This window comes from Scyliorhinus torazame, chromosome 3, assembly GCF_047496885.1.
Source record: "Scyliorhinus torazame isolate Kashiwa2021f chromosome 3, sScyTor2.1, whole genome shotgun sequence".
In the NCBI taxonomy this organism is placed as follows: domain Eukaryota; kingdom Metazoa; phylum Chordata; class Chondrichthyes; order Carcharhiniformes; family Scyliorhinidae; genus Scyliorhinus; species Scyliorhinus torazame.
The window spans coordinates 140,002,820-140,021,442 of record NC_092709.1 but is presented as its reverse complement, the minus strand read 5'-3'; the positions used below and the strand labels follow the sequence as shown (position 1 = coordinate 140,021,442).

The 18,623-nt window shown below is 47.8% G+C and overlaps 1 protein-coding gene across 16 annotated transcripts in view; it reads right to left on the bottom strand.

The window, feature by feature from the left end:
- The window catches only part of ptpn13 (protein tyrosine phosphatase non-receptor type 13), a 411,247-nt gene that overhangs the window by 224,237 nt on the left and 168,387 nt on the right, over positions 1–18,623 (bottom strand). For all 16 annotated transcript variants that reach the window (XM_072496283.1, XM_072496268.1, XM_072496267.1 and 13 more), the window contains 4 exons: positions 13,670–13,765; positions 11,384–11,483; positions 5,252–5,471; positions 581–655 (listed from right to left, as the gene is read on the bottom strand). In XM_072496283.1, coding sequence (XP_072352384.1) covers positions 581–655; positions 5,252–5,471; positions 11,384–11,483; positions 13,670–13,765 — 491 coding nt within the window. The remainder of the gene's footprint in view (positions 1–580; positions 656–5,251; positions 5,472–11,383; positions 11,484–13,669; positions 13,766–18,623) is intronic.

The window sequence follows — 18,623 nt, the reverse complement described above, 5'->3', positions numbered from 1 at the left end:
CCTCCTGATGGTTCAGTTGCAAGTCAAGAAGCATTCTATCTACTAAAAAAAACTGATGCAACTGATCTGAAAAAGCAGAACAGCAGCAGCCATAACACAGCCTTTGCAGCTTGCTGACTGACGCAAGTGGCGTAATTCAGCATCAATATTTCAAGCCCTGGAGTCCTCAGTATCTAAAATATTGATGCATAACGGAACCACCCTGCCCCTGCAGAATGCATGAACTGGATATTGCTTGCCTGAGAAGCAGACAAGAGTGCACTCCTACCTCTTGCTCTTCCAATAGCTCTGCACCTTCATTCATTTCTTCCACTCTCTGACCTCTCTCCACCTCCCTACTCCACCTATCATTTTGTTTCTATCTTCTCCCTCGGCTCCCCTACTCCAACCTTCCCTGCCTGATCTACTGCATCTCTCTATCCTCCATTTTCTAAATTTGCTGAACAATATCGCTGGTCTGAATATTAACTCCCTACATGCAACACTATGGGATATTGAACAGATTTTTAAAAATAGAATTAAATTTTAAACAAATTTAGCTGATTATCGAACAGTTAATATTTTTTCCCATTAACCTTACCAGAATTGATGTCGGAAGATCCAGTAATACAGAAGGTTCACTGATCATTTTAACAAACTCAGGTCCAAAGAAATTCTGAGGGAGAAACAAAATAAAAGAATGTTTCAATTATTGCTGTACAGTAAAAAAAAAAAATTAATGAGAGAAAACTAAGCAAGCTCATCCCAAACACAAGTCATCTTTTATCTGCCTCTGAATGGCCATCCTGGGTCGGGGTAACTGCTTCCTTTCTGGAAATCTACTGTGCAAAATGTGTTCAAATTATTTATGTCATGTATATTTTCTGGAAGAGGAACGGCTGAATGCTGCTCTGGCCTAGAAACTCGGATCAGATTTCAAACCCCAACATGGCCAGTTGTGAAAATAAATTCAATAAACCTGGTAATTTGTGGCCTGGCACCAGAAACAAGAAAAAGTCCGGAAAGCAGCCAGATTGTAACAATAACAGATTTGTGAATCTCCAGCCCCACACCATGTGTTTGATTCGTAACACTTGTCTGAAATTTTGATAGATGCACCATAGAAAGCATCCTATCTGGCTGCATCACAGCCTGGTATGGCAACTGCTCAGCCCAAGGCCATATGAAACTACAGAGAGTCGTGAACACAGCCCAGTCAATCATGCAAACCCTCCTCCCATCCATTGACTCTGTCTGCACCTCCTGCTGCCTAGGGAAAGTGGACAGCATAATCAAAGACCCCTCCCATCCGGGTTTTTCACTCTTTCAACTTCTTCCATCGGGCAGGAGACACAAAGTCTGAGAACACGCTCGAACAGGTTAAAACAGCTTCTTCCCCACCGTTACCAGACTCTTGAATGACTCTCGTCACACATCTTCTCTGCTGAGTAGTACTGCACTTCATATGCTCACCCGTTGCCTGTGCCTATGTATTCACATTGTATATTTATGTATGTTGTTTGTTTTTTTTCATGTATGGAATGATATGTCTGGACTGGACACAGAAAAATACTGTACCTCGGTACGCATGACAATAAAACAAATCCAAAATGATGCAACCAACTCATTTGTAAAAATAAAGATTGCTCAGGAAGATCCATGACCACCTTTTCAATTAAACTATGAATGAGCAATAAATGCAGATTTGCAAGAGTCGGTCGGTTACATCCTGAGAATGAAAGAAAGTCACTGTTGAGAAATAATACATTTGCCAACCATTTATATCTATCAAGATTGAGTGCTCCCAGATTAGAGATAGTGGAAGATAGGAGGCTCACAAAACTATATTTTATCTAACAGTAGAAGACCAGCACTGTGACTTTTTTTATTTCACATGGCTGCTAAACTTGTGAAGCCTCCAAGTCGGTTGCCAATTTAATACCAAAGTTTAATGGACCTTTACTGCCGTGAGCCCATGCCAAGCGAGAACTTGTCCACTGGTCTGCAAAGCATTCAAAGCTGGGTTGCAGAAGTAGAACAACAGGTTATTAAAATGTAACCAGTCCCCAGCCTGCACTAAACCAGGAAGTCAGCATATTGAGAAATACAGGTACAAAACACTACATTGCTTTTATTATCACTGCAGATGCTGGAAATCTGGAATAAAAACAGAAAAGACTGGATGAGCTCAGCAGGTCTGGCAGCATCTGTGAAGTGAGAAACTGAATCCGTATTATTCTACAGAATTTAAGAGGGTCAAAAATGCAATGAATTATATAATTGGAGAAAGGAGGGAGATGGTGGAGGTGGGGCAGACAAGAAGGATAGGGATAGATCGGAGCTCAGGAGAGGTTAACAAATATATCATGGACATGAGACAAAAGGGGTGTTAATGGTGTCATTAATGACTGAAGAAAGTGCTGATAGTGGCATAAAGGTCAGATACCAGAATGTGTTAATAGGAGTGCAATGATCCATGTTCAGTGGAAGCAAAACTGAAAAACAGATGGCTCTGTGGGGGTTGCATTGGGACAAACCAAGGAAGTAAGAAACAAAAATGGGGGGGGGGGGGGGGGGGCGGAGAAGAGGAAAGTTCATAGACTAAAGTTATTGAACTCAATGTTGAGTCCAGACGGTTGTAACATCCCTAATCAGGTGTTGTTTTTCTAGTTTTCGTTGGACATCACTGGAGAATTCAGCAGTCCAAAGACGAACATGTGGGCATGAGAGCAAGATGCTGAGTTGAAATAGCAAGCAACCGGGAGGTTGGGGTCATACTTGCAATCACCCAGTCTGCGTTTAATCTCCACAATGTAGAGGAGAACTCATTGGGAGCAGTGAATACAATAGACAAAATTGAAGGAGGTGCAAGTGCTTAAGCTGAAAGGAGTGCTTGGGGCCTTGGACAGTGAAGAGGAAAGAGGCAAAGGGGCAGGTGTTGCACCTTCTCCGATTTCATGGGAAGGTGTCATGGGAAGCAGATGAAGGGTCGGAGGCCATGGATGACCGGACCAGGGTATCACGGAGGGAGCAGTCCCTGCGGAATGCTGACTGGGTGGGCGGGGGAGTGAGGAGAAGATGTGTTTAGTGGTGACATTGTGCTGGAGCTGGTGGAAATGGCAGGAGGATCCTTTGAATGTGGAGGCTGGTGGGGTGAATCGTGCTGACAGAAGGGGCCTGGTCAGGGTTCTGGGAAGGGGGGAGGGCAGAGGTGTAGGAGATGGGTCAGACATGGTTGAGTGCCCAGCCAACCACAATGGGGGGTGGGGGGGGAACGACAATTGAAGAAAGAGGCAGACATGTCAGAAGAATAAGCAAATCTTGTGGATGTTAGAACCTGAAACAGGAACAGAAAATACTGGAAAAACTCATCAGGTCTGACAGCATCTGTGAGGAGAGAAAACAGAGCTGACGTTTCAAGTCCTTTTGGCTCTTCATCAGAACTAAAAAGAGAAGAGATGTGTTAGATATTAAACTGTAGCTGTGAAAGATTGCAACAAGATGTAGCGACCTTAAGAATAGGAGACAGATGGCCTGGTGGGTGTCCTTTTTAAAAATAAATGAACAGTTGCAGCAGAGGTGGAAAAACTGAAAGAATGGGATGGAGTCCTTACAGGGAGCGGGGTGTGAGGAGTTGTAGTTAAGGTAGCTGTGGGAGTTGGTGGGTTTGTAATGAATATTGGTTGTCGGTATATTGCCAGAAATAGAGACAGAGAGGTCAAAGAATGGAGATGTCAGAGAGTTAGACCATGTGAAGGAGAGAGGGGGTTGGAAACTGGAAGCAAAAATCAGGAACATTTTTCCAGGTCCAGATGAGAGTATGAAACAGCACTAATATGATCATCCATAACGGAGAAAGAGCAGAGCAGGATTGGATCAGGGACTGTTCCATATACCCCTCAAAAAGACAGTCCTAACTGGGGCACATGTGAATACTCATTGCCACACCTTTTATTTTCAGGATGTGAAACAAGTTAAGGGGAAAATGTTGATTGAGAGGACATTTTCAGTTAGACAGAGGAGAGCAGTAGTGGATGGAGATTGTTTGGGCCTCTGCTCAAGGAAGAAGCAGAAAGCCCCGAGATCCCTCCTGGTGGGGGTGGAGGTGAAGAGGGATTGGACGCCCATATTGAAAAGGAGAGGGCCAGAAAACTAGAAATTGTTGATTTGACGTAAGGCATTAGAAGAATTAGAATGGCATCAGAATAGGAAGAATCAGGATAAGAAGAAATGAGTTTCCATGGGGCAGGAAAAGGCTAATATGATGGGTCAATCAGGGCAGTCCTGTTTGTGGATTTTGGGAAGGAGGTAGAAGCAAGCTGTGCAGGGTTGGGGGGTTGTAAAATTCAAAACTGTGGAGAGAAGGGGCTGGATTCTCCAATTTGAAGACTAAGTGCTGACGCCGGCATGGGACCAGTGGCATTTTACACCAGACAAAACTGCTCCCCTTGGACAAGGCTCGCCACCCCCACCAGTGCGCCCCAGCCACCCCCCCCCCCCCCCCACTGACTTTGGCAGCGCTGGACTCAGTCCGCAGCCAGATTCACGGAAGAAAATACCACGAATGACCCACGGCACCGGGAACTCAGCCCATCAGGGACGGAGCATTGGGCGAGCGCCTCAGGTGATGTCCTGAGGATGTCCCGATGGTGTGCGGCATACTCGAAAAATACGCTATTTTCAAGGGGACAGAGCATCGCTGAAAGCAGCACCGCCCCCCCGATTCTGGCGTAAACGGGGATTCTTCGGCCGATCGCCGAACACTATTTTGGTGTCACCGTACGGAGAATCCTGCCCAAGATCTTTAGAGGTGATGAGGTCAGTGATAGTCTTGAAAACAATGGCTTGATATTCGGTGGGGTCATGATCCAGGAAAGAGGCAGGAGGAAGTGTCTGAAAGAGTTGGTGCTCAGTCTCTGAGAAGTAAAGGTCAGTGCCCCAAACAACAACACCACCACCCTTGGCCACAGGTTTGATAACAAAGTCAGGGTTAGACTTGAGAGGACAGGGTGCAGCAAGTATACAAGGAGACAGGCTGGAGTGGGAAAGAGGAGCAGAGAAATTGAGATGACGGAGGTCACTCTGACAGTTCGCAACAAAATGATTAAGAGCAGGGAGGAGGCTTGAGGGAGGAGTCCAGGTAAAGGGAAAAGACTGGAGGTAGGTGAAAGGATCCATTGAACAGGGAGGACTCATGCCTAAAGACTTGAGCATGGAGATTGCTTTACATTAAAGCTGACAGTTTCCTGCTCAAAACAAGTGATTCTCTTACCTTCAATTTTCTTTGTGTCAGTGATGTTTCCATTGCTACATCTCTCAAAGGATCCCTGGTGATGTCTAACATAGATGCTTTGACCATATCGGCTTGGTGAAATCCTGATTGGAATGGTTTTCGATTTAGCCTGCTTTGGAGCTGCTTTAGTTCTTCCTCCTGACGTTTCAACATCAACTCCTGGCTCAATCCATTATCATCCCCTGGAACCTCATATGAACTGCAGAATTTTAAAAGGATTAATTTAGAGGGATTTATGAATGCCTTAGTTCTTCAGTCACTTTCTTCATTCACAAATTTAAAATTTCTCGTCTCCCTGAGGATTTATTTTCTCCCCTAGTTGGCATCCTTTGTGCATATGACCACTTGCCAACAGCCCGACAAGTTGGCAAAGCTGCCCCATAAGCAAGTCATGTATGAGCAACAGCACAGGATGACTCACTAACTTGTTTCCTCCCTCTCGTTTTGGAGCAGGACAACCACTGATGGCCTGGCTTATTGTGCGTGAAAATTACAACTCTATGACTCAACTGATACAACAACATACTGGGTCAGTTTATTGCAATTAACAAAGCAGAATTCCAAAACAAATACACACTTTGTGTTTATGTCAGACTGCTGTCAATAATTGATTGGGTGAGGGTATGAGGGGGGGCTGGTGGTTTGGTGAGGGCGGGGGGGGAGATGGAATGCAGGCAAAAGCTTTAAAATGTATTGCCTCTCCGAACAACAGCAATGGCAATAACAACAATGCACCAAAATGCAGCATTTGCATTTGGAAACATGAAAAAACAGCAAGGCAAAATTTCAAAACACAAAAGCACTCTCTACGATATGCACGGGTTGAATTCACGTTTTCTTCATTGCTGTGGAAACAAAGCTATAACAATCATTCTGATTGTATTAGTAATAAAATCTCTAAATTAAGATCAGTTAGTAAAAGTCACCGTAGTCCCAGATGACCAGAGGCTGCTTTCCCCTTTGAGGAGGAGAACTGACCGATGGTGATTTAACCTGAGGATTACCACCCCTCAGGTTGAGAAGGCCTTCATGGATAACTACAGCTGGTACAGGAATTGAACCTGCGCTGTCGGCGCCGCTCTGCATAGTGAACCAGCTGTCCAGCCAACTGAGCTAAACCATTAATACTTAGTGAATATTCATGGAAGCATGCAGCAAACCTTATAGTACTTAAAAGTGCATGTCATTACATTATATTAAAACATTCTCATTCATTCTCTTTCTTTGATTTTTAAAACTTTTGAATAGCTCAATTCATTTTTTCCAATTAAGGGGTAATTTAACGTGGCCAATCCACCTAACCTGCACATCTTTGGGTTGTGGGGGTGAGACCCACCCAGACACAGAGAGAATGTGCAAACTCCACACAGACAGTGACCCAGGGCCGGGATCAAACCCGGGTCCTGAGTGCTATGCTATGAGGCAGCAATGCTAACCCACTGCGCCACGGTGCCGCCCTAATTCTTCCTGAAACTTTAAAATGGGAAATTATGTATCTATCACTCCCATTGTATTGTTTTTCCAGTATTATTGTAGTGCCATAATCCACGCACAAATCTTTCAATTTTAACTTCAAATGCTAAGGCACATAAAACATTTTGCCACTTCAGAGCAGCACGGTGGTGCAGTGGGTTAGCCCTGCTGCCTCACGGCACCGAGGTCCCAGGTTCGATCCCGGCTCTGGGTCACTGTCCATGTGGAGTTTGCACATTCTCCCCGTGTTTACGTGGGTTTCGCCCCCATAGCCCAAAGATGTGTTGGCTAGGTGGATTGGCCATGCTAAATTGACCCTTAATTGGAAAAAATGAATTGGGTACTCTAAATTTTAGAAAAAAACCAAACATTTTGCCACTTTTTTTCATCGTGATCATCCAAATATGAACACAATTCTTAGTGGAAAAGGGTGAGAAGGTAAAATCAAACACTAATGTTTTGTGCTTAAACAAAGGAGATTACAATGGGATGAGAGAAGAGCTAGCTAAGGTAGACTGGGAGCAAAGACTTTATGGTGAAACAGTTGAGGAACAGTGGAGAACCTTCAAAGCGATTTTTCACAGTGCTCAGCAAAGGTTCATACCAACAAAAAGGAAGGACGGTAGAAAGAGGGAAAATCGACCATGGATATCTAAGGAAATAAGGGAGAGTATCAAATTGAAAGAAAAAGCATACAAAGTGGCAAAGATTAGTGGGGGACTAGAGGACTGGGAAATCTTTAGGGGGCAACAGAAAGCTACCAAAAAAGCTATAAATAAGAGTAAGATAGATTATGAGAGTAAACTTCTGAGAGTCTCCTGGCTCTGATGGAAGGCATCCCAGAGTGCTAAAAGAGATGGCTACAGACATTGCAAATGCACTAGTGATAATTTACCAAGATTCACTAGACTCTGTGGTGGTCCCGGCGGATTGGAACTTTGCAAACGTGACACCACTGTTTAAAAAAGGAGGTAGGCAGAAAGCGGGTATTTATAGGTCAGTGAGCTTAACTTCGGCAGTAGGGGAGATTCTGGAATCTATCATCAAGGAAGAAATAGCGAGGCATCTGGATGGAAATTGTCCCATTGGGCAGACGCAGCATGGGTTCATAAAGGGCAGGTCGTGTTGAACTAATTTAGCGGAATGTTTGAGGACATTACCGGTGCGGTAGATAACGGGGAGCCAATGGATGTGGTATATCTGGATTTCCAGAAAGCTTTTGACAAGGTGCCACACAAAAGGTAGCTGCATAAGATAAAGATGCATAGTATTAAGGGTAAAGTCGTAGCATGGATAGAGGATTGGTTAATTAATAGAAAGCAAAGAGTGGGGATTAATAGGTGTTTCTCTGGTTGGCAATCAGTAGCTAGTGGTGTCCCTTGCAGCCATCTAAGATGGCCACCTGCAAAGGACCATGGGAATTATGGCCAACCCTGGACTCGGACAGATACAGAGCCTATGTGTATCTAAAACACAGGTAACCAGACCTGATCGAAATCCCCGCTCGTTTGTATTTTAATGTCCCATTTTCCCAGGACAACAGAACTCCAATCAAGCAACCGGTACAGCCACAGACTGATCGGCACCACTCCCCTTACTCAGAAAGCGCACCTGCCAAGGTCAATGACCACTAAGGACCCGCCCAGCTACCAAGGCACCCGCCCCTTTATTGGCCGAAATCAAAGAGAGTTATCAGAGCCCTATCGAACTATTGGGTCGAAGGTTAAGGACCGCCCCAAAGAGCGCAAAATCCCAGAGGGATAAAAGAGGACACAGCCGTGTGTTCTGTCTCTTTTGGATCCAACCTATGCCAGCCCAATTGCAGCACGAACAGCCAGCTAAGTTCAAGACCAACGATCGCTACCTGACGGGTGAGCCCAGCAGAGACAGAGCCACTTTCTTCGAACCAGCCAAGTGAAATCCAGATAAAGGCCTTATCTATTTGCACAGTGCCGGTCGCCCTGAAGTTAAGTATAGGTTATTGTAGCTGATAGGTGTAGTTTAACTCACAGTAGATACTGGGCAGGATTCTCCCAGCCCCATGCCGGGCAATTCCCGCAACTGCGCCACGCCGCTGGCACGTGATTCTCCGCGGAGCAGAGAATCGGCGCCATTGGCGCCGGCGTGTTTGGTGCGGTGCCTGTCGCAGGCCGCTCTACGCGGCCGGGCCGCCGATTCTCCGGCCCGGATGGGCCGAGCGGCCACTCTATTAAGGCAGTGTCCCACCAGCGCCGTCCACACCTGGTCACAGGCGGTGGGAACTCTGCGCGCAGGGTTGGGGGGGCGGCCTGTTGGGGGGGGGGGGGGTGCTCCGACCCCTCGGGTGCCTCCGATGGAGCCTGGCCCGCGATCAGGGAGTACCGATCGGCGGGCCGGCCTCTCGCTCCCCGGGCCTATTTTCTTACGCGCCGGCCCTGAACCCCCGCGCCATGTTGCGTTGGGGCTGGCACGTTGAGGGAGGCCACAGCGCATGCGCGGGTTGGCGCGGCGCACAGTTCACACCGGAATAGGAGGCTGGAGTGGTGTGATCCACTCCAGTGTCGTGCTGGCCCCCTGTAGGGGCCAGAATCGGTACTCCCCGCGGTCCATTCAAGCGGTCCTGAAACGCAACGGCATTTCCGATGGAGTGGGCACTCTGCCGCCGAATGGGAAAATCCCGCACACTGTGTTTGCATGTTGAGATAACTCGTGTATGTAAATAAATCATCTTTGAACTAAATTACTGGTTGTGTGGTCATTTGATCGATGTAAGGGAAGGCTTGTGGTTCACTAAGATAAATTGAACTACCCACAGTATTGGCGACACTATTGGGACCGAAACAGAGCAACACCCTCAGGGATCAGTGTGGGGCCCACAATTGTTCACAATTTACATAGATGATTTGGAGTTGGGTACCAAGTGCAATGTGTCCAAGTTTGCAGACGACACTTAAGATGAGTGGTGAAGCAAAAAGTGCAGAGGATACCAGAAGTCTGCAGAGGGATTTGGATAGTTTAAGTGAATGGGCTAAGATCTGGCAGATGGAATACAATGTTGACAAATGTGAGGTTATCCATTTTGGTAGGAATAACAGCAAAAGGGATTATTATTTAAATGATAAAATATTAAAACATGCTGCTGTGCAGAGAGACCTGGGTGTGCTAGTGCATGAGTCGCAAAAAGTTGGTTTACATGGTGCAACAGGTGATTAAGAAGGCAAATGGAGTTTTGTCCTTCATTGCTAGAGGGATGGAGTTTAAGACTAGGGAGGTTATGCTGCAATTGTATAAGGTGTTAGTGAGGCCACACCTGGAGTATTGTGTTCAGTTTTGGTCTCCTTACTTGAGAAAGGACGTACTGGCACTGGAGGGTGTGCAGAGGAGATTCACTAGGTTAATCCCAGAGCTGAAGGGGTTGGATTACGAGGAGAGGTGGAGTAGACTGGGACTATACTCGTTGGAATTTAGAAGGATGAGGGGGGGATCTTATAGAAACATATAAAATTATGAAGGGAATAGATAGGATAGATGCAGGCAGGTTGTTTCCACTGGCGGGTGAGAGCAGAACTAGGGGGCATAGCCTCATAATAAGGGGAAGTAGATTTAGGACTGAGTTTAGGAGGAACTTCTTCACCCAAAGGGTTGTGAATCTGTGGAATTCCTTGCCCAGTGAAGCAGTTGAGGCTCCTTCATTAAATGTTTTTAAGATAAAGATAGATAGTTTTTTGAAGAATAAAGGGATTAAGGGTTACGGTGTTCGGGCCGGAAAGTGGAGCTGAGTCCACAAAATATCAGCCATGATCTCATTGAATGGCGGAGCAGGCTTGAGGGGGCAGATGGCCTACCCCTGCTCCTAGTCCTTATGGAAAGATTCAAAAGATGGTGCAAGTTAAGAGATGATTGCTTTCATGGAGCATAATTGCATTCAGTATCACTTGGCCTTAATCAAATAGTAATTTCTCAAGTGGTGACTAATATATTTGCATTATTGATTTTTAGCTTTTTCACCCCAAGCCCATTTTGCAAAATATGCTTTCAAACAAAGCATATACCATCTTCTCTGTAACAATGTCCCACAGTGAATCTTTTCAATAAACGGATAATGTGAGTTTTGTTACAAATTATTTACACTTACTTTCTACTTCGATTAACCAGCAAGAGGCTCCATACCTACTGAAAATTTGAACTAACGTCAACCATTGTGTGAGTGCTGTGTTACTCCTTTTGTACCATAGGTGGCATAATTATTAACTGCATGCTTTCAGGACAAATGGAACTGTCGACTCATCAGTTCTCATCCCTAGATCCCCAACCTGGTCTCAGATTACTAGCTTGCTGTGGAGAGACCACCCAAATTCATTTCTGCGAGACTTCACCTCACTGATTGCTCGCAGGTGGGTTCTGCTGAAGCGGAGGTCAGCTTCTCCACCCAGTGCCTGATGGACCTCCTGGAATGTTTGTGTTTGGAGGAAGTTAAATGCATAATGTGGAGGTGAGACCCACACAAACACGGGGAGAATGTGGAAACTCCACACGGACAGTGACCCGGGGTCGGGGTCAAACATTTTGTGACTGGGCGTGTAGTAAAGTAGGTTCTAGCATCTTAATAAATTACTGAATCTACTTGTTGAATTGCAAAAATATTACAAAATATAGTACCTGGATCTCTTGCTTGGAATGTATGAGTCTGCCAACAATCCATCTTCTCCAGCAAGTCCTGCTTGAGAACTGTACCTTCTAATATCGTCATTCCTGTGGACTGTCAGCAGGGAAAAATAAAAGAATTGTTGATCATCTCGATCACACAAATATTGACACAAACACATTTAGCTATCAAATATTTCATTAAAATAGCTTGCATTTATGTAGCATCTTTAACTTAGTGTAACATCCTAAGGCGTTATTGATCAAATAAAGTTAAACACCAAGACACAAAGAAGAGATTAGGACAGGCGACCAGAAGCTTGGTCAAAGGGGCAGGATTTGGTCAAAGGGGCAGGATTTAAGTAAAATTTAAAGAGATGAGAAGTAGAGAGGTAAAGAGGATCAGGGCGACAACTGTAGCGCTGAGGAAACTGAAGGCACAGCTGTTAATTATGGAGTAATTAAAATCAGAGATGCCAAGGAGGTCAAAGTGTGAGGAATAAAAGGTTAGAGAACACAAAGCATGGCTTTTTTCAGCATGTTTGAATGCATTCTCAAAAGTCAGTTTATGATATTTCTGTATGTGTGGGAGCATTCTTCAGATTTACAGACACTGTGGAACTTTTGACATCAACTGAGCATTGTGCACACTCTAATTGAACTACTAACTTGCAATTTTGAGAACTATGGCTGACTCACAGCCAGCTCTGTCCCTTGTGGATTTTGATCTGAAATGTCCACTAGAAACTTCCCCGAGAATCAATAATTTAATCTGGAGGTCCGAATTGTGCGAATTATAATTTGCAGATCCCACATAAAAATTTACATTACCTAGGTCAAAAAAAGACTGCTTCACTTAAACATTTTGTCACTTGTTGAGCTGAGTAAAAGCTTCAAACCAAAACACAAAACTGAGATTTTTAAATTGGAGGCATTGGGCAAGCAGGAGAAAATCCAGGTCAAAAACGATGGATCAGAGCAAAAGTGCACAGTTGCAAAAAGGCAACAGAATTTTGGTGAGCTGAAGGGAAAAGGCTGACAAAAGACGATTGGAAGTCAGTCTGAAGATGGCAGAGGTAATGATGAGACAGTGAGCAGCAGATAGGTTGAAGTAAAGGCATAGGTGGATGATGTTAAGAAGAAAGATGGTCTTTAGGGTAAAGAGGATATGGGATCAATGAATAGGTGAGAAAATGGGATATAAAGTTCCAAAAAGTCTCATTCAGACCAAGATAGCAAACAGCAATGGGGAAGGATGTTGACAAGCAGTCTGACAACATGGACAATCAATGGGCTGAGAAGAAATGGAACAGTAGAGCTGGATGTCATCAGTATATAACTGGAATTTTACCTCATGTTTGTGGATATTATCACCAAGAATAGGTGAGGAGGAGTAGGGAGACAAAGTCAGATCCTGGGGTACTTTGGAGTAACAGTGCAAGTGCAGGAAAATAATCACTGGAGATATTTTCCCGACAATTAATTATGGATGAATGGAACCTAGTTTGGCAGCCCCATTTATTTGGAGGATGAGTGTCATTGACCATATGATGCGACCATCGATTCACTCGAAGACACGTGGAGAAGTAAACCGTGGTTTTTAATCAGCTTAGAACTGTGCCTGCCCGCGACCGGTACAATACTGAATGCTGCCCCGCAGGTCAGCTGCTCTTATACTTCCTCTAAAGGGGTAGAGCCATGGGCAGAGCCCGTACATGCCCCAACATATCCCCCTGTGGGTGAAGCCACACAATGGCCCATTAGGCGGATCCCACAGGGTTAATAACGTAACATAATATAGTGCACTGGTGAATTATCAACAATTATACATTCACCACACCATATAAGGAATCTGGGAGGTACAGCAGGATTGTGCATCTTGCCAGAGGCACAGAGAACGTAATTTGTGATTTTGGTTAGAGCCACTTGGTATGGTGGCAAGATTGGAAAGAAAATCAAACATGGGTGCTTGGGAAAGATGGGAATGGGTTTTGGAGTTGATAAGGCAATTCAGGAACTTTAGAGAGGAATGAGAGGTAGGAGACAACACAAGAGTTTGCATGGAAAAGGCGAACAAGAGTGCATATTTCAAGTAGGGCGAGATGACTGCAGCTTTGGAAGGATAGAGACAGCAGCCACGGGAAGGGAATAATTATTAATATGAGCAATGGGGGGGGGGAGAAAGAGAGCAGGAAAGGGAGTTGAATGGTCAGTACCTTAGTGGGATTGTATCAAGAGACCAGGAGGTGTATAGCAATGATAATCAAGAAATACCACAAAATGTTTGTATGTTCAAGTTACCTTGTCTATAATCTGGGTCAGAGGAAATAAGAGATGGGCTTTCACTTGCTGTGCTGTATATATCACTATGGCGAGGTGAATATAATCCTGTAGGTTCTAAATAAACACATCAAAGAAATATCAACATACTACAGAAAAAATCTGGGTATGGGCTTATATAATTAGCATTAATTAAGGGGCATAGTATTAAAAAGTATACTGAAGGCTGTTCAACATAATAAATTACACTATGCTGACCAAAAAGAGATAAGACTGTAGCAGTTGGCAGAGTTAATAATATTCTCATTTTGTGACCAAGGATAAAGAAATTGAACATTCTCACGTACTATCCATTAACGATGCTAGCTGTCTCTCAGTGGATTGCAACATGTACTATTTTGTTGCCCCTTATTTTATTCTGTTTATCAGCCTGCAGGAGCAATTTATACAGAAAGCTGCACTATTCAAAAATATCTTGGCGAGAACAAGGTTATATTTTTTCCACAGAAAAACATTGATCAATTAGTACAATAGGAAACTCACCGAGGTTCCACCAAAAGATACATTTGTTGTGGAGTCAAGCAACAGCTCAGAAGATACTAAATACCAGCCCACAGACTGAGGCACTCACAGAGATTAACCATGTCCACTACAGTCTCTGAATAGTAAGACATCAGTATAAGTTACCCTTGTGCGTGCCACTAAAAATAAAGAAATGGCAGGAAGAGGGGGCGAAATTCTCCCCCAACGGCGGGATGCCCGCCGACTGGCGCCAAAGCCGGCGCCAATCAGACGGGCATCGCGCCGGCCCAAAGGTGCGGAAGTCTCCGCATCTTTGGCGGCCTAGCCCCAACATTGAGGGGCTAGGCCGACGCCGGAGGGATTTCCGCCCCGCCAGCTGGCGGAAATGGCGTTTGTTGCCCCGCCAGCTGGCGCGGAAATGCGGCGCATGCGCGGGAGCGTCAGCGGCCGCTGTCAGTTTCCCCGCGCATGCGCGGGAGCGTCAGTTTCCCCCGCATGCGCAGTGGGGAGAGTCTCTTCCGCCTCCGCCATGGTGGAGGCCGTAGCGGAGGCGGAAGGGAAAGAGTGCCCCCACGGCACAGGCCCGCCCGCGGATCGGTGGGCCCCGATCGCGGGCCAAGCCACCGTGGGGGCACCCCCCGGGGTCAGATCGCCCCGCGCCCCCCCCCCAGGACCCCGGAGCCCGCCCACGCCGCCTGGTCCCGCCGGTAAATACCAGGTTTGATTTACGTCGGCGGGACAGGCAATTCCTGGGCAGGACTTCGGCACATCCGGGCCGGAGAATCCAGCGGGGGGTCCCGCCAACCGGCGCGGCCGGATTCCCGCCCCCGCCCAATCTCCGGGAGCGGAGACTTCGGCGGGGGTGGGGGCGGGATTCACGGCGGCCAACGGCCATTCTCCGACCCGGCGGGGGGTCGGAGAATGACGCCCAGGATGTCCTGAAATGCATTGGACACTTTCTCTGGGTGTGGAAGTTTAAAAAAATATATATTTATTCAAATATTTCAACAGATTTTCAACAGACCCCCCCGCCCCCCCACTAACAAAAAGGAAAGAAACAAGAACACAACAATCAAAAATTATACATTGGATTTCCCCCATATACAATAACCCCCCATATGACATTTAAAAACACCAATAGGGAAGCCCCCCCCCACCCGCCCACCAAAAACGAACCCCAATCCCGGTTCGTCCGTTACCCCAAATAATGCCAACCCCCAGCTCGGCTTGACCTGGGCTTTCACCACCTTGGACATAGTCCTCGCAAAACCCCTCCAAAACCCATCCAGTGCCGGGCACGACCTAAACATATGGGTGTGATTTGCCGGGCTTCCCGAGCACCTCCCACATCTGTCCTCCACCCCAAAGACCCTACGCAACCTCGCCCCTGTCATAACCGCTCTGTGAGTAACTTTGAACTGTATTAGGCTGAGCCTGGCACAAGAGGAGGAAGAATTAACCCTACTCAGGGCATCAGCCCACAGACACTCATCTATCTCCTCCCCAAACTCCTCCTCCCACTTGCCCTTTAACTCCTCCACCAAGGCCTCCTCCTCTTCCTTCAGCTCCTGGTAAATTGCCGAAACTGTGCCTTCTCCAACCCATACACCCGAAATCACCCTGTCCTGAATGCCCTGTGCCAGGAGCAGCGGGAATTCCCTCACCTGCCACCTCACAAACGCCCTCACTTGCATGTACCTGAAAGCGTTTCCCGGGGGTAACCCAAACGTCTCCTCCAGCGCCCCTAGGCTCGCAAACGTCCCATCGATGAACAGGTCCCCCATTCTTCTAATCCCCGCCCGATGCCAGCTCCGAAACCCCCCATCCATCCTTCCCGGGACGAACCGATGATTCTCCCGAATCGGGGACCAAACCGAGGCTCCCACCTCGCCCCTGTGTCGCCTCCACTGCCCCCAGATCTTCAACGTCGACGCCACCACCGGACACGTGGTGTACCTTGTCGGCGAGAGCGGCAGCGGTGCTGTCGCCAGCACCCTCGGGCTCGTGCCCACACAGGACGCCATCTCTAACCTCTTCCACGCCACCCCCTCTCCCTCCATTACCCACTTACGGATCATCGCCACATTGGCTGCCCAATAATAGCCGCACAAATTCGGCAGGGGCAGGGCCAGCGCGCCCTCCCCCCCCTGTCTCGCTCTAGAAACACTCTCTTCACCCTCGGAGTGTTATTCGCCCACACAAAACCCATGGTGCTCCTACTTACCCGTTTGAAAAAGGCCTTGGGGATCGTAATGGGAAGGCACTGGAACTCAAAGAGAAACCTCGGGAGGACCGTCATTTTGACCGACTGCACCCTACCCGCTAGTGAGAGTGGCAGCATATCCCATCTTTTAAAATCCTCCTCCATCTGCTCCACCAACCGCGTCAAATTGAGCTTGTGCAGGGCCCCCCGACTCCGAGCTACTTGGATCCCCAGATACCGAAAGCTCCTTTCCGCCCTCTTCAGCGGTAGCTCGTCTATCCCCCTTCCCTGGTCCCCTGAATGCACCAGAAAGAGCTCACTCTTCCCTACGTTGAGTTTGTACCCCGAAAAGTCCCCAAACTCCCTTAGGATCCGCATGACCTCCGCCATCCCCTCCACTGGATCTGCCACATACAGCAACAGGTCGTCAGCATACAACGACACCCGGTGTTCCTCTCACCCCCCGGACCAGTCCCCTTAATTTCCTGGACTCCCTTAGTGCCATGGCCAGAGGCTCAATTGCCAGTGCAAACAACAAGGGCACCCCTGCCTCGTCCCCCGGTACAGCTGAAAGTACTCCGACCTCCGCCGATTCGTAGCCACATTCGCCACCGGGGCTCTATATAGGAGCTTGACCCAGCTGATGAACCCCTCCCCAAACCCAAACCTCCACAACACTTCCCAAAGATACTCCCACTCCACCTGGTAAAAGGCCTTCTCCGCGTCCATAGCAGCCACTTCCTCCGCTTCCCCCTCCACCGGGGGCATCATAATCATATTGAGGAGCCTCCGCACATTTGGATTTAATTGCCTACCCATCACAAATCCAGTCTGGTCCTCATGAATCACCCCCAGTCCTCAATTTTCGTAGCCAGCACCTTTGCCAGCAACTTAGCATCAACATTGAGGAGCGAGATCGTTCTATACGACCCACATTACAGTGGATCCTTGTCCCGCTTCAGAATCAAATAAATCAGCGCCCTAGACATTGTCGGGGGCAAGGGCCCCCCTCCCTCGCCTTATTGAAAGTCCTCACTAGCAACAGGCCCAGCAGGTCCACGTATTTCCTGCAGAATTCAACCGGGAACCCATCCGGCCCCAGGGCCTTCCCCGCCTGCATGCTCCCCAATCCTTTAACCAGCTTCTCCAGCCCAATCGGCGCCCCCAAACCAGCCACCTCCTCCTCCACCCTCGGGAACCTCAGCTGATCTAAGAATCATCACATCCCCTCCTCCACCGCTGGGGGCTCAGACCTGTACAGATCCCCATAGAAGTCCCTAAATACCTCGTTTATTCTCACCGCAATCCGCACCGTATTCCCCCCTCTATCCTTAACTCCACCAATCTCCCTCGCTACCTCCCTCTTACGAAGCTGGTGTGTCAGCATCCGACTCGCCTTCTCCACATACTCATACGGCGCCCCCTGCGCTTTCCTCCACTGTGCCTCTGCTTTCCCTGTGGTCAACAGGTCGAACTCCGTCTGGAGGTTCCGTCGCTCCCCGATTAGCCCCTCCTCGGGGGCCTCTGCATACCTCCTGTCCACCCTTAAAATCTCCCCCACCAACCTCTCCCTTCTCCCTGTAGGCCCTAATGGAGATTAGCTCTCCCCTGACCACCGCCTTCAGCGCCTCCCAGACTACCCCCACCTGCACCTCCCCGTTGTCGTTGGCCTCCAAGTATCTTTCAATACACCCCCGCACCCGCCCGCACACCTCCTCATCCGCCAATAGCCCCACATCAAGGCGCCATAGCGGGCGCTGGTCCCTCTCCACCCCCAACTCCAGCTCCACCCAATGCGGGGCGTGGTCCGAGATGGCTGTGGCTGAATATTCCGTTCCCTCCACTTTCGGGATTAGTGCCCTACTCAAAATGAAAAAAATCTATCCGGGAGTAGGCTCTATGGACGTGGGAAAAGAAGGAAAATTCACTGGCCAGTGGCCTGACAAACCTCCATGAATTCACTCCCCCCATCTGGTCCATAAATCCCCTGAGCACCTTGGCCGCAGCCGGCCTCTTACCCATCCTGGACCTAGAACGGTCCAGTGATGGGTCCAGCACCGTGTTGCAGCCCCCCCCCCCCCCCCCCCCCCATTATCAAGCTTCCTACCTCCAGATCCGGAATCCGACCCAGCATGCATTTCATAAACCCGGCATCATCCCAATTCGGGATATATACGTTCACCAGTACCACCCGCACCCCCTGCAACCTACCACTCACCATCACATATCGACCTACATTATCCACTGCAA